General features: G+C 41.0%; 1 protein-coding gene across 5 annotated transcripts in view; it reads right to left on the bottom strand.

Moving 5' to 3' along the window:
- The window catches only part of LOC128687371 (next to BRCA1 gene 1 protein), a 60,991-nt gene that overhangs the window by 14,420 nt on the left and 23,373 nt on the right, over positions 1-23,198 (bottom strand). For all 5 annotated transcript variants that reach the window (XM_053774809.2, XM_053774808.2, XM_053774806.2 and 2 more), the window contains exons 7-14: positions 22,078-22,549; positions 9,172-9,403; positions 8,639-8,863; positions 7,415-7,556; positions 6,424-6,587; positions 5,422-5,649; positions 5,047-5,211; positions 2,504-2,777 (exon numbers count right to left, since the gene is read on the bottom strand). In XM_053774809.2, the coding sequence (XP_053630784.2) occupies positions 2,504-2,777; positions 5,047-5,211; positions 5,422-5,649; positions 6,424-6,587; positions 7,415-7,556; positions 8,639-8,863; positions 9,172-9,403; positions 22,078-22,549 (1,902 nt within the window). The remainder of the gene's footprint in view (positions 1-2,503; positions 2,778-5,046; positions 5,212-5,421; positions 5,650-6,423; positions 6,588-7,414; positions 7,557-8,638; positions 8,864-9,171; positions 9,404-22,077; positions 22,550-23,198) is intronic.

The raw sequence follows: 23,198 nt of genomic DNA on the forward strand, positions 1-23,198 counted from the left end.
AAGAATCACACAAAGTGGGAGTTGTCACAGTTGCTCTTTGCTGATGACACTGTGCTCTTGGGAAATTCTGAAGAGAAGTTGCAGAGATTGGTGGATGAATTTGGTAGGGTGTGCAAAAGAAGAAAATTGAAAGTGAATACAGGAAAGAGTAAGGTTATGAGGATAACAAAAAGATTAGGTGATGAAAGATTGGATATCAGATTGGAGGGAGAGAGTATGGAGGAGGTGAATGTATTCAGATATTTGGGAGTGGACGTGTCAGCGGATGGGTCTTTGAAAGATGAGGTGAATCACAGAATTGATGAGGGGAAAAGGGTGAGTGGTGCACTTAGGAGTCTGTGGAGACAAAAAACTTTGTCCTTGGAGGCAAAGAGGGGAATGTATGAGAGCATAGTTTTACCAACGCTCTTATATGGGTGTGAAGCATGGGTGATGAATGTTGCAGCGAGGTGAAGGCTGGAGGCAGTGGAGATGTCATGTCTGAGAGCAATGTGTGGTGTGAATATAATGCAGAGAATTCGTAGTTTGGAAGTTAGGAGGAGGTGCGGGATTACCAAAACTGTTGTCCAGAGGGCTGAGGAAGGGTTGTTGAGGTGGTTCGGACATGTGGAGAGAATGGAGCGAAACAGAATAACTTCAAGAGTGTATCAGTCTGTAGTGGAAGGAAGGCGGGGTAGGGGTCGGCCTAGGAAAGGTTGGAGGGAGGGGGTAAAGGAGGTTTTGTGTGCGAGGGGCTTGGACTTCCAGCAGGCATGCGTGAGCGTGTTTGATAGGAGTGAATGGAGACAAATGGTTTTTAATACTTGACGTGCTGTTGGAGTGTGAGCAAAGTAACATTTATGAAGGGGTTCAAGGAAACCGGCAGGCCGGACTTGAGTCCTGGAGATGGGAAGTACAGTGCCTGCACTCTGAAGGAGGGGTGTTAATGTTGCAGTTTAAAAACTGTAGTGTAAAGCACCCTTCTGGCAAGACAGTGATGGAGTGAATGATGGTGAAAGTTTTTCTTTTTCGGGCCACCCTGCCTTGGTGGGAATCGGCCAGTGTGATAATAAAAAAAAAAATAAATAGTATGCTACATACCAAATTTCATAACAAAATTAAACTTATTAATGTAAAACCAGTTGTCAGAAATAATATACCTTACTAGAGGGTAAAATACTATCAAACATACATCAACATACAAAAACTCACAAAATGAGGATGTTGCTGCTGGTCTAGAGAATTTGTGGAAGGACAAATAAACAAATAAAACAGATTAACAGGTTCAAATGTATGAATGTGTTGAATGTTACTTGGCTCTGGCACGTTCACTCTGAAGCCTCAATTAACATTTATGAAATAAATCGAACATCAGGAAGACAGGAAAGGAGTGGTGACATGTGGCATTTTCATATACAGTACAGTATATGTCTTAGAATATCAGCAGTCTATATGAATGCTCTAACTTTTATATAGAGAGCATAGAAAAAATGTAGAGAATTTATTAGCACAAATTACTGAAGGTATAAAGCAAATTAAAATTAAACACGAATATTCACTTTCAATGGCTTAGAGGTAAGAATAGAGCCAATTTAGCTCAGTCATTTTAAACCTGTCTGAAAACACATTCAAGTCTACTGCTACAGGAGCAAACAACATAATTCTAATAATAAAAAGAAGTGTACAAGAAATGCTGAAGACAATTTCTAACACATAGGAACTAACTCAATAGAGATACAGTATTAGTACTGAACAATTTTCATGAGGAAGCATGTCAGGGGCCCAAGACAGTTCAACTGCCTCCCAGCATACATAAGGGGGATTACCAATAAACCCCTGGCTGTCTTCAAGAGTGCTCTGGACAGGCACCTAGTCAGTACCTGATTAGCCAGACTGTGGTTCATATGTTGACCAATCTACCAGCCCTGGTCAGAGACTGGGCTGCAGGGGCGTTGACCCTCAAAACCCTCTCCAGGTATACATATGGGGGTCGTGCAGTGCCCGGGGAATAAGACATTAATAAGTACATTAATAAGTACAAACTACTGGATACAATGCTCTTCACTGTTCAGTGGCATCCAACTCGGAGGGAGGGATATAGTAAAGAGGAATAAAGGCTACAGAAATAGTTCTGTCACTGGATAGGGAAAGAAATAAAAACTACTGCTTCCAGGCTAGATTACAGAATAATCAAAACATGAGGTAAAATAACTGAGTACTTTTTAGTATTTATTCTCTCATACTGTTTAAGGCCCATTCATATTACATGCAATGTCTGAGGACCAGCTTAGGAATGTTAGGGAAAGACTTGCTGTATCCTTGCAAAAAAAAAAATTATATAAAAAAAAGTGCACAAAATAAAATATATATAAAGATTTATGCACAAAATTAAAAGAATATTTTTACTGGTGGTATGTAACATAGCTTATGGAGCTCACATGTCAAATGTCTGAGATTAAAAAAAAGTGTCCCATTATAAACTTATAGTTTGTAATGTCTTCGCCATTAATTAAGCAACACTTACCCATGTGTGAAGAATTCATGTTGAAGCACTCAGGCAAGTTGACTACATAATATTCATGATCTGAGAGTTCAGTATCAGATTCATTTAATATAGCCTGGTCCTCAGAGTCTAACTCAGAGAATGAACCACTAGAAATGCTGAGTGCATCAGCTTGTAGAGTACTTAGAATTGCATTATGTCCATTTTGGAGCTTCTTTCCTGCCTGCTGATCCTTCCCAACTGAGGATTCTCTTAAGGACTCAACAGACTCCTTAGCCATTTCTTTTAGTGGTACCTGTGATAAATGATAAGCATTATTTAAAAAGCAAAATTAACATGGTATTATTCCACTTCTGTGTTTTTGGGTTATCGTTTATGTCATAAAAAATGTATCCTATAGCACCTATTTTCCCATTTTCATTTTTTTTTTTTAACACGCTGGCCGTCTCCCACTGAGGCAGGGTGACTCGAAGAAGAAACACTTTCACCATCATTCACAATAACACTATTTTGCCAAAGGTATGCAGATACAACAGTTTAGATGTCACTCTAAATCGCAAATATCCCAAACCCCTCCTTAGTGTAGGCAAATATTTTATGATGTCATAATGTCTAGGCCAAATATGAAACTAAATAGTAAATTAAAATAGCTTCTTGAAAAATGAAGTATCAGTATGCAAGATTGCAACAAGCTGAATCCCACAAGAATCAGTGTTGGGTACCATGGTCTTCCTAGTGTACATCAATGATCAGGCAACAGGAATAAATCCCCACATATCCTTGCAATCAGACAGTATAAAAATGACGAGAATACTAATTGCAAAGGCTAGATGGCTGCAGGACAACCTGGCTAAATATCAGGAAAAGTCCAATACATTTCAACCCCAGTAAAAAATGCAGTTATGAAAGTACGAAATGGAGAAAGACCTAAGACAGAATATCATTTAGGAAAAATATATTAAGAGTTAAAGAAAAAGACTCAGTAATTCCCATTACCACAAACCAGTTAGTCTGAAATGCACAAACAATAACAGTATTAAGACAAGCTAAGCTCACAAACGTGTGATGATCAAGAATGTGCATTAAATATTTTTTTACTTTACGTGTGTAATAATGTTGGTAGAATTACCGATAATATGTAAAGTAAAAGGACACAAGTGCAACTAATGTGACATTTTTTTATGGCAACAACTGTCACACAGCTTGATAAAGCTCCTGGAGAGCGAAACGTTGCCACAATAAAAAAGTCACATTAGTTGCACTTGTGTTCTTTTACTTTACTTTATATGTGCAACTTATTTGCGAGTATACAGCACCAAGACCTAGAGCTCACTCCCTGCAAACTCATTTAGGTAAAATTCCCATTTAAAGAAATTTACTTTCCTGAAAAAATTATTGTCATAAGAAATACATATCCTCATACTGCCAGAAACAATGCTATACCTCACATCATTTTATTAAAACTGTTCCAAGTTTTGAAGAATATCTATTAACCCGTAAATGGTCCAAACGTATATATACTTTCCTCACCACTTATGGCCACATCCACCTCAAAGCCACTAAACTCGGGGTCAAAATCACTTTCCTCTTAAAATGGGAGAGTTAATGTTACATGAAATCAGTGAATCCCAGGTGTCTGCCATGCTGTTTGCTCTAGCTGGCTGGCGCTCATTTGAACTGGTGCTCCCACGAGGTACTAAGTGGTCCTAGATTTTTTTAATACAGTGCACAGTGAGTGTTAAGACCAATTCTATGCTGACAAGGTATCTCAGGCCAATTGTGCCAAATTCGAAGGCAGGAAAAATGAAACTTTTATATACGTTTGGGGCATTAACAGTATGAACGTATATATGCCTTTGGACCGTTTACGGGTTAAAGTGTTCTTGATTTTTCTTTTATCACACCTGCTGTCTCCCACCAAGGAAGGATAACCCAAAAAAGAAGACACTTTCACCATTACACTCTATCACTTTGTCACCAGAGACGTGCTGATACCAGTTCAGATGCCCCTCCAAACTACAATATCCTTACCCCTCCTTCCGAGCACAGGTACTGTACTTCCCACCTCCAGGACTCAAGTTTGGCTAACCAGTGTCCCTGAATACCTTAATAAATGTTACCTTGCTCACATTCCAACAGCATGCCATCGTAAAAAACCACTTACCTCCACACACTCCTAACACGCTCACACACCTGCAGGATATCTAAGCTCCTTGCAAACAAAACCTTGCTTATCCCCTCTACAGCCTTTCCTAGCATGACCCCAACCCCACCTTCCCACCACCAAGTCATCCTATTTTGCTTCATCTTCTCTAATTGTCCAAACCACTTCAACCCCACACCTCTTTCTAATCTCCAAACTTCGAATTCCCTGCATAGTATTCACAACACATAATGCCCTCAGACACATCTCCACTGCCTCTAGCCTCCTCGTTGCAACATTTGCAACTGATGCTTCACACCCATATAAGAGTGTTGGTACTACTATGCTCTCATACATTCCCCTTTTTGCCTCCATGAATAACTTTCTTTGTCTCCACAGATGCTACAAAAAGAATACTGACCACTGCATGTGGCTGAGGTATAGAGTGAATAATTTCGGGAGTTGAAGCCCCAGAAGAAACAACTTCAGCATCTTCTTCAAATGATATCAGGTCTTGCTCAATTCTCTTTGTATCCACAGCATCCGATACTACATCAGGACACGAAAGAGTCATACACTGTAGGCTCTGTTGAGAGAAATATCATTCATAACAATCATGCTAAATGAAGACAAACTCTGTTGTACCCACATCTACTCACTGCAAGTCTATCTTATATGTTGTAATTATTTCTATGATAATGCTTAATATTTTTACATTAATCTTGTTTTTAATGAGCATTCAGTATTCATACATCTTATTAATTGCACTATCTCAAATTCTAATATGGAACCTTACTGTTGACAGTTCCTTTTGGGCTGGATCTTCAGCATCATAATAATTTTCAACAATGCCAACCTCTAGGTCTACTTGAGATGAAAAATCTGGATGAACACAAAGGTCCTCTCTTGGATGGCCTCGGGGTTCACATGTTAAACCACTGGAAATCTGTGTATAACTCCTTTGTGTTGGAGCCCCTCGTAATACGCTGTCATCTTTCAAAGTGTCTGATAAAACTGGCATTTGCTAGAAAATAAGTAAAATTACATGAATGTTGAAGCACAGAGATGTACAAGAATAGAAGTCACACTACCATGGCTGGAATAATTCATGAATAACACACAATTTAAAGATAAATTTTTCAATGAAGTTCTGGTCTGTCCTGGATCATTAGTCAATAGATTATCAGTAGTGAATTAACATTTAAAGAGAATGGAGCAAAACATGATGACTTAGAGGGTGTATAAATCTATAGTGGAGGGAAGAAGGGAGGTCATCATAGGAAAGCTTGAAGGTAGGGGGTAAAGGAGGTTTAGTGTGTAAGGGACTTGAACATCCAACAGACAAGAGCAAACATGTTAGGTAAGAGTGGATGCAGGCAATTTTAATGACTTGACATGCTGTTGGAGTATGAGCAAGGTAACATTTATAAAATGTTCAGGGAAACCAGTTAGCCAAATAAGTCCTGGAGGTAGGAAATATAGTGCCTGCATGCTGAAGGAGGGGTGGGGATACTGCAGTTTGGAGGGGCACCTGAGCTGTAATACTGGCACACCTCTGGCAAGACAGTGACAAAAAAAAAAAAAGTTCAGGACAGACAAAAATGCTATTTAAAGACTTATTTCCAAGCTGTGGATTAGTTGTGAAATGCATGAACATATGTATGAGAGATATTTGAAAATTAAACAAGTCTACTGATGTGCTCTTTCTTGCACATGAATGCATTAGCAAAATTTTAATTATTTTTACATCCAAGGTTAAAAGTGAACTCATAAAAGACTCTTCAGTATTATACACTACCTCAGGTCTTTGTTCATCATCAGAATTTTCTAACGATTTACACCAATGTGGATTTAGTCTAAAGTTTGGATCTTCTGTAACATGTACTGCACACCACATCTGGTTCCCAAACACTCGTCCTCGCTGACAAAATCTCCAATGCGTTGCATACCAACCAGGTTCACCTAAAATACATAATTTAATTATCCTTCAGCTCCAAACAATTACATGTTAAAAGTATTGTACCCATAATTTAGGTAAATTCACTAATCATAGCTTCCCCTGCAAAATAAAGCACAAAACGGATGGGGCTCAAACCCATTCTGTGAGTTGCTTGCAATCCTGTAATTATGGTTCTCTCCTTAAAATATTTCTTTGCAATTTTAGTTAGCCAAGTTTGAGAAGATACACAATAAAAACAAATATCACTACCACAATACCAAAAAATTGGGTTAGGTCATGTTAAGTATTGTATTTCTTATGATTGTATAGTAGATCCTTGTAATAACCCAATTCTCCCGAAGCCTTAAGTTATTCCCATTGTAGTAACCCTGTATAAACAGTACTTTACAAGTAACTGAGTGTTCCCTATACTGTCCTTATTAGTGTAATAAATATCTGCACTCCTTAAATATCTGTACATCACTTTCCAAAGCATAAGTTGTTACCATATACAGAGTAGTGATTAAGTGTGGGGTACAAGTGTTAAAGTGCTCTATGAGAGGGTAACGAGCAGATCTCTCACTCCCTAGTACAATACAAACTTTACTGCACCACAGAATCAGTTTATTTTGCTATTGTCTTAGGTTTATCTGTAATTAGGAAAATATAAGCAATATTAGTTATCAACAAAGGGTTTAAGCATTACTCTAGCTGTTAAAAAAAAAAGTACAATGAATGTGGAGAGCAACGAAATTTTAAGATAGCATATTTACATTATAAGTTAATATTCTGTTATTTTAATTCATATACCCTGTAATATTGTTTATGGTAACAAGTCTTCATGACTTACTTGGTGCTGTAAAAGTTATCGAAATGTCGCCTTCTTGCCCAGGTTGCAGTGGGGGGCATACCACTTTCTTGAGGGACGGCTTTAATTTCCAGCCTGCAGGCGAGCCACGGAATCGCACTTGAGTCCACTTACATAATATTGTCTGAAATAAAAGCATTACAAATTAAACATCCAACTTGAGATTTCTGCCATATCTTTCAATCTAGTTTTTATGTACAGGAGACCCTCATTATACACACAATCTTTTAACATATTTTCGACATAACACCATTGAAAATTTGCAACATAAATAATTTCAATGAGAATGCCATAACCTTCATTTAGCACAACATATATTTAGGGGAAAATATGGCACACTGCCACCTCTCCATGCATGTGTGTTCAATATTTTATTTAGCTGTGTTACACAATTTTCATTACACAATTAATTTTCAATCTCTATCACCCCATCTTATCTTGGATACTTGTTACTTTTTAGCCTATTTTAAACTGAAAAGATTGTGTATTAAAATTATAACAGACACTGGTAATATATTAGCTTTGCACAATTTCTCTGGAAAAAAATCCATAGCCATTTTCTTTGGAAGGAATAAATGGTAAACTGAGTCAAACACTAGCTTCTTCCAGGCTTTACTTAAATAAGGTAATTAATAAGTAAGTCATTATTTAGGTTTTGTGTATCACTGCTCTGAAGTAGCTGATGATGCCTTATTATCAGAGACGCATTACAGAATACTCGAGCACTCCAGTACAACTATTATCTAATAACAACTCTGAATCAACATCAGTTCAAGAGCCTCGGCTATCCACCATAGCCTAAGGTCCATGAACATCCATCTCAATTTACAATCTATAACCATCTACCTTGGCTCAGTTCATTTTAAGTAATTTTTATATTTACATTCAGGTTTCAGGAGTGTAACTACCATTTTAAACAAGAGTTATCTGCATACTAAAAAACTGAATTAAATATCATAAGGGTCTATTTAAATTTCTTTGTTATGGAGTTATGGAGCTGAAATCTATGTACGTACTTTATGAAAGAGTTTTTTCTTGTTTGGATCGACCTGCCCAAGTGGGAGATAGGCATTGTAAAAAAAAGAAAAAAATATCTGTACAGTATATACATTAAATCCGAATATACATTAAATTCAACATCAGAGCAAAGAAAGACAAATGCAACAGCTAGATAAAACACTATGTGAACCTAAACCAAAATCTTACTTTATCATTCCAGGGCATCACTCCTGAGTTAACAACCCGCCACGTCTTAACAAACTCTTTTCCAGGTAGCACTTCAGAGCCATCAGGATAGGTAATGTCTTTAAGATAGAGAGCATCATAACCACGAGTGGTACCACCTCCACTACCCTCAGTAGGAGAGTCCTCAGCCAAGGCTTCCAACTCCTGTAGTGCTGCATGTAAGAGAGATGCATCCACAGGGAACCCCTGAAAAATGAAGAGACATTCACTAATATATATGCCTAACAAATTATCATGTATTCCAAAGATACTAAACCTACACAAAATGCAATAAAAAGAATAGTAACTGAAACTGAATGAATAAATACACTATTTCCACAAGTATTTGAGTATTTTCAATTTCTAAATGTTCCACATACATATAACTTAACAAAGTATTCTTCTCTTGGTCACCCCTACCTTGGTGGGAAACAGCTGTGGAGATGAGAAAAAAATTCCTTTGGATACATGTCATTAGTACTTTAAGATATTTTAAACAAGAAAAGCGAGAATACCATGTTATCAATGCTGAGTTTTTTTGACTTCCCAGCTTTCCAGTTGCCAGTTTTACGATCGTTGCGTCTCTGCTGTCGATGCTCTGCTGCGATAACTCTGTGATGCTTGTTCACCATTTTACGCAATTTGTTGAATTCCTCTGGAGAACATGCCTGTTTCTTCCTGAGCCCTTCCATCTTAGCCAAAACCTTCTCTTGGGTCCGGCTGGCCTTATCCATCTCATCAGCATACCTGCAATATCAATACAATATGTATAAAAAAATTAATTCAATGGCCATCTCCCACCCAAAGAAGAAAATACATTCACCATCATTCATTCAACTGCTGTCTTTCCAGAAGTGTGCTGGCATCACAATCAAATTAACCTCCAACTACAACATCCCCACCCGTCTTCAGAGTGCAGACACTGCCCTTCCCTCTTTCAGGATTAAAATCAGTCTACCTGATTTCCCTGAATCCCTACAGCATGTCCATTAAACACCACTTGTCTCCATTCACTAACAATCTCACTCAAGACTGCTTGATGCTCAAACCTTTAATGCTCAAAATCCCTTTTACACCCTCACTTGAACCATTCCAGTGACGATCCTCACCCCTTCCTTCCTTCCACTCAAGATTTATATACCCCCCTCATCAACCTATTCTTCTCTAACCCCTCTCTATGTGCCCATACCACTTCAACAACCATCCATAGCCTTCTGAATTATACCCTCAGTAGCATCATTTTTTTTTTTAACAAGTCGGCTTTCTACCACCGAGGCAAGATGACCCAAAAAGAAAGAAAATCCCCAAAAAGAAAATACTTTCATCATTCAACACTTTCACCTCATTCACACATAATCACTGTTTTTGCAGAGGTGCACAGAATACAACAGTTTAAAAGCATATTCATATAAAGATACACAACATATCCCTCCAAACTGCCAACATCCCAAACCCCTCCTTTAAAGCGCAGGCATTGTACTTCCCATTTCCAGGACTCAAGTCTGGCTATATAAAAATAACCGGTTTCCCTGAATCCCTTCACTAAATATTACCCTGCTCACACTCCAACAGCTCGTCAGATCCCAAATACCATTCATATCCATTCACTCCTATCTAACAAGCTCACGCATGCTTGATGGAAGTCCAAGCCCTTCGCCCACAAAACCTCCTTTACCCTCTTCCTCCAACCTTTTCAAGGACGACCCCTACCCCGTCTTCCTTCTCCTACAGATTTATACGCTCTCCATGTCATTCTACTTTGATCCATTCTCTCTAAATTACCAAACCACCTAAACAACCCTTCTTCAGCCCTCTGACTAACACTTATTAACTCCACACCTTCTAATTTCCACACTGAATTTTCTGCATAATATTTACACCACATACTGCCCTTAGACATGACACCTCCACTGCCTCCAACTGTCTCCTCGCTGCAGCATTTACAACCCAAGCTTCACACCCATAGTGCTGGTACCACTATACTTTCATACATTCCCTTCTTTGCCTCCATAGATAACGTCTTTTGTCTCCACACATACCTCAATGCACCACTTACCTTTTTTCCTTCATCAATTCTATGATTAACTTCATCCTTCATAAATCCATCTGCTGACACGTCAACTCCAAAATATCTGAAAACATTCACTTCTTCCATACTACTCCTCTCCATCATGTTACTCACATAATTTATAGTATAATCAGTTACAATATCACAAAAAAAAAAAAAAAAAAAAAAAAAAAAAAAAAAAAAAAAAAAAAAAAAAAAAAAAAAAAAACTACTACTACTACTACTACTGAAAAAAGGTAGGTAGGAAAACACCTGAATTGTTCAAAGTTGCTTAATAAAAAAAAAAGCTGGTCTTAACATAAGTACAGATTTAATCCAAAACAGGTGAATTAAACTTTACTCAATGAAAGTAAATTCTGAATGACACGTCACAGTCTGTGATAGAGAATTTACAAGTAAATATCACCACACTCCTGGCAAGATAGCAAATGAATGAATGACAGAGACTGTGATTCCTTCTTTGGGTCACCCTGCTTCGGCAGGTGGCCATTAAGGCAGAAAAATTAGTAATTTACAGTTTGGGACACCTTAAAACTTTCCACTGACAAACATCCATGTTTGGGCTTATGAGTTTTAAAAAAAATTATCCTCTGAAAATGTAGAGAACCTTTTTTCTAGAGGTAATGACAGCAAAAATGTGAAATTTGATGGAAAACTTACAGAATTACACAGGCGCAAAGTTGGTGGACTGGGCGCAATTTGTGCATCAGCAATTTAACCCGGAAGTCAGTAATTTGGCTAATTTTACTTGCTTACTTCACTGACTGACTGACTGACTGCCTGACTGACTGAGACTGACTGAGACTGACTGACTGACTGACTGACTGACTGACTGACTGACTGACTGACTGACTGACTGACTGACTGACTGACTGACTGACTGACTGACTGACTGACTGACTGACTGACTGACTGACTGACTGACTGACTGACTGACTGACTGACTGACTGACTGACTGACTGACTGACTGACTGACTGACTGACTGACTGACTGACTGACTGACTGACTGACTGACTGACTGACTGACTGACTGACTGACTGACTGACTGACTGACTGACTGACTGACTGACTGACTGACTGACTGACTGACTGACTGACTGACTGACTGACTGACTGACTGACTGACTGACTGACTGACTGACTGACTGACTGACTGACTGACTGACTGACTGACTGACTGACTGACTGACTGACTGACTGACTGACTGACTGACTGACTGACTGACTGACTGACTGACTGACTGACTGACTGACTGACTGACTGACTGACTGACTGACTGACTGACTGACTGACTGACTGACTGACTGACTGACTGACTGACTGACTGACTGACTGACTGACTGACTGACTGACTGACTGACTGACTGACTGACTGACTGACTGACTGACTGACTGACTGACTGACTGACTGACTGACTGACTGACTGACTGACTGACTGACTGACTGACTGACTGACTGACTGACTGACTGACTGACTGACTGACTGACTGACTGACTGACTGACTGACTGACTGACTGACTGACTGACTGACTGACTGACTGACTGACTGACTGACTGACTGACTGACTGACTGACTGACTGACTGACTGACTGACTGACTGACTGACTGACTGACTGACTGACTGACTGACTGACTGACTGACTGACTGACTGACTGACTGACTGACTGACTGACTGACTGACTGACTGACTCTCTCACTCTCTCACTCTCTCACTCTCTCACTCTCTCACTCTCTCACTCTCTCACTCTCTCACTCTCTCACTCTCTCACTCTCACACTCTCACACTCTCACACTCTCACACTCTCACACTCTCACACTCTCACACTCTCACACTCTCACACTCTCACACTCTCACACTCTCACACACACACACACACACACACACACACACACACACACACACACACACACACACACACACACACACACACACACACACACACACACACACACACAAAATTAGTAATTTACAGTTTGGGACACCTTAAAACTTTCCACTGACAAACATCCATGTTTGGGTTTATGAGTTTTAAAAAAAATTATCCTCTGAAAATGTAGAGAACCTTTTTCTAGAGGTAATGACAGCAAAAATGTGAAATTTGATGGAAAACTTACAGAATTACACAGGCGCAAAGTTGGTGGACTGGGCGCAATTTGTGCATTAGCAATTTAATCCAGAAGTCAGTAATTTGGCTAATTTTACTTACTTTACTTACTTTACTTACTTACTCACTCACTTACTCACTCACTCACTCACTCACTTACTTACTCACTTACTTACTTACTTACTTACTCACTCACACACACACACACACACACACACACACACACACACACACACACACACACACACACACACACACACACACACACACACACACACAAAATCCAAAATAAACACCGTAAGCATTCCAACCATTTAAAAAACCTTTCTTCTGTTCATTAATGATGTCCCCAGGCATCTCCTGTTTAACACTTGGTCCCCATTATGTATCCGTCACACACAAAAAAAAATCCAATTTTTATCTTCTTGGATAATAAAATATAACCAAGAATGACTGCAACATAGTGTAGACTGCCCCAATAATTGATGCAGACCTAGCAAAAACACATCAGACAGACAGGGTAGGCCCAAAACTTAAGAACATAAGAAGGAACACTGCAGCAGGCCTACTGGCCCATGTGAGGCAGGTCCATGTCACCTGCGGGCTTAAATCAATGACCCACCCAGTCAGGTCACATCCACTTAAGAAAAGAGCACAGCATCAGACCTAGTAGCACAAGCTAGTCAGGTCCAACTCACACCCACCCATGTACTTATCTAACCTATTTTTAAAACTACACAACATTTTAGCTTCTAGGACAGTACTCGGGAGTTTGTTCCACTCATCCACAACTCTATTACCAATTACCTTCCTCAAGAAAAATTGCAAAAACTTAATATTTCTGCCAATTACAGCCCTATTTAACGCTACAGTACTTCCAGTCTGAAACCAACTAAAATCATCTCTATTTCATAGTATGGCTTTCATTCTATCAAATTATATCAAGAAACAGCCAATAAAACCATAAAAGAAACATGCTAGAAAACACCTCAAAGTTGCTGTTTTAAACTCAACAAAGGTTTGTTTTTCCCCATCATGCACTACATGTGATAGAATTTTTTACACCATACAGTTTTACCGCAAAGACCCATTCTCTCATTTCTAGGCCAAAATTTATTGCTCACAGCATATCTAGGGGAGTTGTATTTAACCCTTTCAGGGTCCGTGCCGTAGATCTACGGCTTTACGTTCAGGGTCCAAACCGTAGATCTACGCCATGAGCCCAGTTCACTCTGATAAGCTGTGAGTGGTAAATTTGGGCCTAGATATGAGAGAATACATATATGTGGTATGTGTGCACCACATAAAACAAATCCTGCAGCACACAATGTATAATGAGAGAAAAAAACTGAGATCGTGATTTTCAATTAACCCTTAAACTGTCCAAACAGATCTACGTTCACATGCGTAGTGCTCCAAAAGTAGATCTATGTTTTTTACATATTTTCAAATATAACAAAAAAAAAATGTAGTTCCAAGTTTTTTTTATAAGTTTTCAAATGTAGAAAAAAAAAAAAAGTCTACATTTTTGACATACTTTCAAATGTTGAAAAAGAGTAGATCTACGTTTGGACAGTTTAAGGGTTAAAACAGCGACTTTGCAGTGTTTTTTCGTATGTTTTTTTTATAGTTGTATTTGCGATTTCTTGGTCTCATTTGATAGAATGGAAGACATATTACAGAACTAGAAATGATTTTGATTGATTTTAGCACTGGAAATGGCTTGAAACTGACCTCAAAATAGCGGAAATGTTAAATTTTTGCCGATGTTCAAGAGTAAACAAACGACCTCACACGTCTAATACACACCAGCTGGTGGGTCTAATATACATTCACAAATGTGATGATGATATTTATACATTTATTACAATATTGCATAACAGTAAATCTTCTATTTTTTGGTTTGAATAAAAATTCATTGTGAATAAAAAATTAAAATGGAATTCATTTGTAAAGCCTCAAAACATAACTAATGAACAGAGGAAATGTTAGTTTAGTGCCAGGAATACCTGCATTGTTTATTCTGGACCCTATTTTGAAATTGGAATATTTTGAACTTTGTGTTAAATTGGCCAAATTACCAATTTCCGATCACTTTATTTTGTAGCTGAAACAGTTGACTTGGTGATTTCTTGTGCTCAATCGATAGAACAGAAGTAATACTAGTGAAATAGCTAAGAATTTGGTCGACTGGAATAATGTAATTGACCTAAAATGGGAGTCAAAGTCGGCAAAATCGCTGATTCGTATTATTATTATTATAATCAAAAAGAAGCGCTAAGCCACAAGGGCTATACAGCGCTGCAGGGTAGGGAAGGAAGCGAGGATATTGGATGGCAGAAGGGAGGAGGGATGATCAATAGGTTACAGAAAACAGCGGGGCAGGGGATAGTACGGGGGTAGGGGGTAGCAAGAGATTGAAGTGGCTGAAGGTATCAGAATTTGTGAAGTAAGTCAGTTGTTGTCAAAAAGTCAATGAGAGAGTCTGGATGAAAGGTGGGTCCATCAGCGAGAAGGGAAGGTAAAGAGAGAGCAGCAGAGCGAAGACGACGACGGAGGTAAATTCTGCGTGCTCGTTGATAAAGTGGGCAGTCCAACAGAATGTGGCTGATTGATAATGGAACTTGGCAATTCTCACAGAGAGGAGCAGGGCGCCTCTCCATGAGATATCCATGAGTAAGACGAGTATGGCCAATGCGAAGATGGGAGAGAGTAGTCTCCCAACCTCGACACTGGTGATAAGAAGACGGCCAGTAACCTATACTCGGTTTAATAGATTGAAGTTTGTTGCCGAGCATAGTACACCAACGTTGTTGCCAATGGGTGTGAAGTTGGGAAGATATTGCAGCAAAATAGTCCGTAAATGGAATACCTCTACGTGAAACTGGTAGGTCATGTACTGCTGACCGCACAGCAGTGTCTGCCTGTTCATTGCCCTGTACGTCAACATGACCAGGGACCCAACAAAAAACAATATCTTTATGCTTGGTAAAGATGCGGCGTAGCCAAAGTTGGATACGGAGGACTAAGGGGTGAGGTGTATCAAATTTCTGTATTGCCTGTAAAGCACTAAGGGAGTCTGAGACAACCACAAATGATGACACAGGCATAGATGCAATACGGATAAGTGCTGTAAGGATGGCATACAATTCAGCAGTAAAAATACTAGCCGAAGATAGTAAATGCCCTTGTACGACGCTGTCCGGAAACACTGCTGCGAATCCTACGCCGTCAGAAGACTTAGAGCCATCTGTGTACACAGCAATGGCATGAGAATGAGAGTGAAAGTGGTCAAGAAAATGAGAGCGGGAAGCGACCGTAGACAGTTGGGCTTTCGAGCAAGGGAGAGAGAAAGAACAGACTCGAACAGCTGGAACTTCCCAGGGGGGTAGGGAAAAGTGAGATGCTACATGTACATAGAAAGGTGGTAATTGAAGAGAAGACAAGAGCGAATGAAGGCAAAGAGCGAAGGGACGGAGTAAACAGCGGCGGCGAACAAATAAAGAATGTCTACTAATATCAGTGACCATTCTATAAATGGAAGGATTGCGGAGATCATGAGAGCGTACATAGTAGCGAAGGCAATGGGCATCACGGCGATCGGATAAGGATGGAACGTTCGCTTCTGCATAGAGGCTCTCGACAGGGGAAGAGCGAAAAGCACCAAGGCATAAACGTAATCCTTGGTGATGAATGGGGTTAAGGCTAGAGAGTGTAGCAGGAGATGCCGCTGAATAGATCTGGTCACCATAATCAAGTTTCGATAAGATAAGGGTGGAATGTAGGCGAAGGAGGGTTCGATGATCAGCTCCCCATGAAAGATGAGCAAGGGTTTTAAGGAGGTTCAGCCGGCTGTGGCAAGTTGCCTTCAGAGAGGTAATGTGAGGTTTCCAGGATAACCTACGATCAAAGAGGAGGCCCAGAAACTTGACTGTATCACGTTCAGGGATACGGGAGCCATAGAGGTACAAAGGATGATCGGAGATGACAGAGCGTCTAGTGAAAGTAATTTGGTGGGTTTTAGTGCTGGAAAATTTAAACCCACGTGTGGTGGCCCAATTGGAAACATGGTCGACTGCATGCTGGAGAGAAACTGTAATAAGGTGACAGTCAGCGCCTGCACAGGCAATAGCGAAGTCATCAACATAGAGTGATGACCAAATATTTGATGGAAGACTAGAGGCCAAATCATTAATACCAAGGAGAAAAAGTGTTGTGCTCAGAACACATCCCTGGGGGACACCTTCAGCTTGGATAAAGTCCGGGGAGAGCACATTATTAACCCGAACACGGAAATGCCTGTCAGTTAAAAAGTTTTTAAGGAAGGATGGTATATTGCCTCGAAGGCCTAAAGAGTGGGCTTGGGCTAAAATATTATACCTCCAAGTTGTGTCATATACGTTCTCAAGGTCAAAAAATATGGCAATAACCGAGTGATTATTCGCAAAGGCATTATGAACATACGTATCCAAGCGTAGTAAGGGGTCTATGGTAGAACGTCCCTTACGAAAGCCATATTGACGAGTGGAGAGACTGTTGTGTGTCTCTAAATACCACACTAAACGTCTATTTACTAGGCGTTCCATCACTTTGCAAACTGCACTGGTAAGAGCAATGGGACGATAGTGGGAGGTTTCATGCCCCGTAGTGCCTGGTTTGCGGAAAGGGAGAACAATGGCGGATTTCCACAGCTGTGGAAGAACTCCTTGTGACCAAATAAGATTGTAAAGGCGTAATAGGACTGCAAGGGCTGACTGATGTAAATGTTGTAGCATACGAATATGAATGTCGTCGGGCCCAGCTGCCGATGATCGGCAAGCTGAGTGTGTTGCCTCCAGTTCTTGAAGTGTAAAAGGCACATTATACTGTTCTTCTCTGAGAGAAGAAAAGTCCAATGGTGCTAACTCTCTGGCAGACTTTTGAGGAAAGAAATGAGGGGCATAGATGGAGTCCCTGAGAAATACGGACCAGATGATTGCCAATTTCATTGGCAACATCTAGTGGGTTTGCTATATCAACACCGGCAACCCGCAGAACAGGAGCCGGGTCAGGAGAGTATTTACCACTCAGTTTTCGTACTTTTTTCCAGACTGCCCTCATAGAGGAAGCAGAGGTGATGGTGGAGACATAATCTCGCCAGCAAGTGCGTTTAGCGTCACGGATGACACGGCGAGCGATCGCATGCTTCTGCTTAAATTCAAGAAGTCTCTCTGTGGTTCTATTGTACCGGTACCTGCCCCATGCAGTGCGTTTCGAACGTACTGCACGAGCACAAGCAGGAGACCACCAAGGCACGCATTTCTGAGAATGCCTGCCCGAAGTTTGGGGTATAGAATGAGAAGCTGCGGTTAAAACGGAGGACGAGAAGAGTTGTAAAAGCTCATCGATGGAGGACGAAGAAGGAACCTCTCTAAAAACAGTTAGGTGTGAGTAAAGGTTCCAATTTGCCTGATCAAATTGCCAGCGTGGGATGCGAAGAGGTGGTGAATATGAAGGGGAAGTAAGAATGATTGGGAAATGATCGCTGTCATGTAAGTCCGGAAGAACAGACCAAGTGAAGTCTAATGTGGCGGAGGAAGAGCAGACTGAGAGATCGATGCAAGAGAGAGTGCGAGTCCGAGGATCAAAATGGGTGTGAGTACCTGTATTTAAAACATGGAGGGGGTGGGTGGCAAGAAAAGCCTCTAACTGAATGCCACGGGAATCACAGTGAGACCCCCCAGAGGAAATGGTGGGCATTAAAATCACCAAGTAACAGAATCGGTGGTGGTAATGACGAAACAAGAAAGGCAATATCCGGAATAGATAATGCCCGAGAAGGAGAGAGATATAAGGAACAGAGCGTATACCACCTATGCAAGTGGATACGGGCTGCTGTGTAATGCAGCGAAGTATGAACAAATAGCTGATGGTATGGAATATCAGTGCGTAGAAGAATGGCACTTTCATTAAAGGTCCCATCAGGAAAAGGATCTGAAGAATACAATAAATTATAGCCTGAGATGGGAGAGATAACAGCAGAGTGTAATTTTGGTTCCTGTAAGCAAACACCAACAGGGGAAAACTGGGAGAGTAACATCTGAAGCTCACCCCGATTACCCCTGAGGCTGCGTATATTCCACTGTAAATAGGCCATGATTGGCAATGATAAAGATACCTGAAATCCGCAGGCAAGGGTTCCTACGGACTAGAGGGGTTAGAAAAGTCCACATGCGGAGGCAGTGGAAAACGTTCAAGCAGCGAAGGAACGGTGCGCTGTGAAGAAAGGAGTTGCGCAGATGGAGTAGAGGAGAGAGGAGCGGAGGGTGGATCAGTGTCCATTGATGGTTTGGTCTCTGCAATATATTCAGAGATTGCTTCAAGTGTTTCAGAATTCAGAGACGTCGTATGGGAGACAATATTGGAAATGGTAGGGGGAGGATGAGTAAAGATTGGAACTGTAATGGACTGTACCAAGGTAGGGGGGGACGGAAGGGTGGAGGGAACTGGAGAAGCGTGGAAGGGGACAGAAGAGGCAGAAACCTGGGAGGTGGCCGAAGAGGAAGAAACTTGGGAGGGAACAGGGGAGGAAGGTACAGTACGAGGAGGAGTGTGAACCTCTACACTTGTAACAGAGCCAGTGAGAGGGGGAGAACCAGGTACAGAGACAGGGAAGGGAAAATGAGGAGGTGGAAGATGGGTAGGAGGTGTTAACGGACCTTTTTTTGACTTTTGAGAAGTAGAGGGACGACTGGGAGGAGGTGTCATACGAGATCTCGTCGCTACTGAGGCTCGTGAGAGAGAACACGAAGAAGCAAGCTCAGACTGAGACGTTGAAGTAGGGACGTCTGAGCCGAGGACAGCAAAAGAATTAGCTACAGGAGTGACTATGGGAGAGGTAACCACAGAGGTGGGTGCAGAAGATGGGATACCAGAAGTGGGGGGACGTTTTGAAACACGGGAATAAGAAACACGAGGTAGTCTCCCTTAGAGGCGGAGATGAGAAACTGCCATGGCATAAGGGAGACCTTCTGCCTCTTTGAGGCAACGGATTTCCCGCTCGTTTAAGTAGACTTGACAACGGCGAGAGTACGAAGGGTGAGCCTCATGACAATTAAGGCAAGAGGGAGGGCGATTGCAAGACGTATTAGAATGGTCATCGGCACCACAGACCGGGCATTCGGCGATAGATCTGCAATATTTCGCTGGATGGCCAAATCGCCAGCAATTTCTACACTGTTGCAGTGTAGGGATCACCTTTCGAACTTGTAACCGATGTCCTGCTACATAAACTGAGGATGGGAGTTCACGGCTGTCAAAAGTTAAACGAGCCACATTGCTAGGGTATCGTCTCCGCCCGCGGGCAGGAAGAACGTAAGTGTCTACCTTGAGGATTGGGAGATCTTGGAGTTCCAGCTGTTCAAGAATGTCAGTGCCACATGTCTGGAAATTTTGTTGAACTATGGTATGGGGCAGAATGATGGTACCACTACAAGAATTGAGGGAATGATGCTTTTCAATAGTTACAGGAACAGTATCGATATGGGAAAGACGAGAAAGCTCATGAGCCTGGGTAGTATTCTGTACGGTGACGATGCGCGTACCGCTCTTAAGAGCATAAAAAGAAATATCTTTACCAACATGGCGTAGGAGTGCCTTGCCAATACTGTGGTCAGAAACATAGGCAGTAGAGGAAGTCGGTCGTAAAGTGAAGAATTTAGTCCATTGTGCAGTCTGAAACTGAGCGTGGAAAGGTAGTGAAGGACGTGTCGATCTTTTCTGAGAAGAACGAGAAGGTGGAGAAGTATCATCAGCAGGTAATTGTTGTTGTCGTTTAGGCGTGGGACCAGAGTTGGTCCGACGTGGAATGGGCCGGCGAGTCAAAAATTGCCGCACCGTAGAGGGAGAGGCCGGAAGCATAGTCAGAAGAGAGAGAAGGTCAGATAAATCGAAGGAGTCAGTCGAGGCCTCAGTACCTGAAGCGGGTGAGGAAACAGCACCGGCAAGAGGTACAGAGGCATGAGGAGTGTCCGAAGAGTGGTCCAAAGACGAGGCGGGGTCAGAACGGGGTGCGGTATCAAGAAGGGGCCCGGGGGTAGCAGGTTCATGGACTAGGGCTGCCATGGTTAGGTTACTTCTTTCTTTTTGTTTTTAAGAAAAAAAAAGAAAGAAGAAAAGAAAATAAAAATAAAAAAAAGAATAAAAAAAGGGGGGACCGGGGACGGATAGTTCCTAGGAGGAATGAAAGGGCCAGAAATCTCCCTCCGCACCCAAGAGGACTTCAGCACCACAAGTAGCGCAGATGCAGCATGGAACCCGTGCCATACCCTACCCATCATGCCAGTAAACCGGCAATCCGGGATAGCAACCTCACATCTGCCGAGCTACCTCGGTGGACAAAAGAGAGGGCGGCTGGAAATCCACCACAAAGCATACCTCCTTTGGCCACCACCCCCGGAATCCGAAAGGTGGCTTCCAGAGATACACCCGTCGCCCGAGAGACACCCAAAGCCACCCTCCGGGATACCGGAGAGGGATCAGGACATCCCCAGGCAATCCAGATTCCACGGCAAACTACGCCACCGCCAAGAACCTCAACGGAATGGGATGGACCCCGGTACCCTTTCCCCTACCTAGGAACTAGCATGCCTGTGGAAAAAAAAAAAAAAAAAGGCCAAAAAGGAAGGGCAAAAGGGAGGGGTGGGGAGGAGGAGGAGGAAAGAAAAAAGGGGAGGATGGGGAGGATGGGATAGGGAACGGGGGATTGGGGGGTAATTAGGTTCGGTCTGAGGAAGTAGACCGACAGGTCTAATTCCTCAGACCAAGAGCCTCTTCACCACGCCAAGGAGCCCCCCTTGAAGAGGCACCGATTCGTAAACATCGCTGACACGTCAAAATTCACAAGAGCATAATTTCGTGAATTTTCCATCAAATTTCATACTTTTTATTTTATTACCTTCAGAAAAAGATTCCCTACCATTTCATAAGAAAAAATAAAAAATTTTTTTTTTTTAAATTCTTGGACCCTGGTGCACACTTTGAAATTTGGCCTCTGGACCCTGGAAGGGTTAAAACATAGTTCTACACGAGTGACACTGGCATCAATGACGTAAATCTATGTATAGGACAGTAATAGGGGTTAGTAAACTTCAGATAAAATGTAAACAAAATCCAAAACAACTAGTAAAATATAAAAGACCAGGCAATGAGGTGTTTCCTATTCGAGATTTCAACTTATTTATTAAATGTGCTTACACTCACTTTGATACCAACTTCTTTTTCTCCACTTTCTCTTGCTGTTTTAAAATCTTTTCTGTTAATTTTTCTTGTTTTTTAAGTATTTTCTCTTCAACTTTTTCTTGCTTCTTGTGAAGTCGTTCTACCAGCTTCTCTTGCAACTTGGTGAGTCGTTCATCAACCTTCTCTTGTTTTCTGAAGAGTTTCTCTTCCTCTCTGGCAAACTTCTTACGTTTTGCTCCAGTATCAGCCCCCTCAACCTTTTCCTTACTTTTCTTCACTCGTGCCTCAGAATTTGAGTCTTGTAAAATACTATGAAGATCCTCCATTTTATCCTTTACTTTTGATTTATGGTCACAGCATGACGAGTCCAGATTTGTCTTTACCGTATCTACCACTCTGGGTCCTTGATTCTCCAATGAATCTTTAGGAAAGCATCCTGGATGAGGGGTCATCTGTTTTCCTGTAATATCTAAATGACAGAAGCTCATCTTATCTGAAAGTACACCTTACCATTAGAAAATATAGGACCATCAAGGAATTTCAAATTATAAAAAGAAAATTATGGCTTAAATCACATATAGGGGAATTCAACACGCTAAGTATAACTTGCTGATAATACTACTGAAGTAAAACATATATGCTGATTGTTTTTTTCACAAATTTTGTACAGAATTACTATGCCTTTTCCCCCCCTAGATCACTATAAATGAAAAATCAGACTTATGACCTTCCAATGTATTTAATTCTTTGGGTCTCTATGGTTCATAATACATTAACTCTACATTAACATCAATGCATCCTTCTTAAGACTGTTCGGTACTAATGACAACAAGACATTTTGAAAACTGGCTGTCCTATTTAAAAAGTAACTAAAATTTCTTAAGGGCTAGCTCAATTAAGAAATTAATCTAAGAGGGTTGACATGCATGAAAATTACCAAGGAACAGATGGCTTTTGTCAAAGGCCGGAAACTAACGTATGGTCTAATCATCTTTGACTAAAAATGAAAGGTACCTCAGGATTCTATCCAAGTACACCTAAGTATATTTTGCATCTGAGCACCTCTGCAAAGACAATGATTATGTATGAGTGATGGTGAAAGTGTCGAATGATGATGAAATTTTCTTTCTTTTTCGGTTTTT

This window comes from Cherax quadricarinatus, chromosome 40 (assembly GCF_038502225.1).
Source record: "Cherax quadricarinatus isolate ZL_2023a chromosome 40, ASM3850222v1, whole genome shotgun sequence".
In the NCBI taxonomy this organism is placed as follows: Eukaryota; Metazoa; Arthropoda; class Malacostraca; order Decapoda; family Parastacidae; genus Cherax; species Cherax quadricarinatus.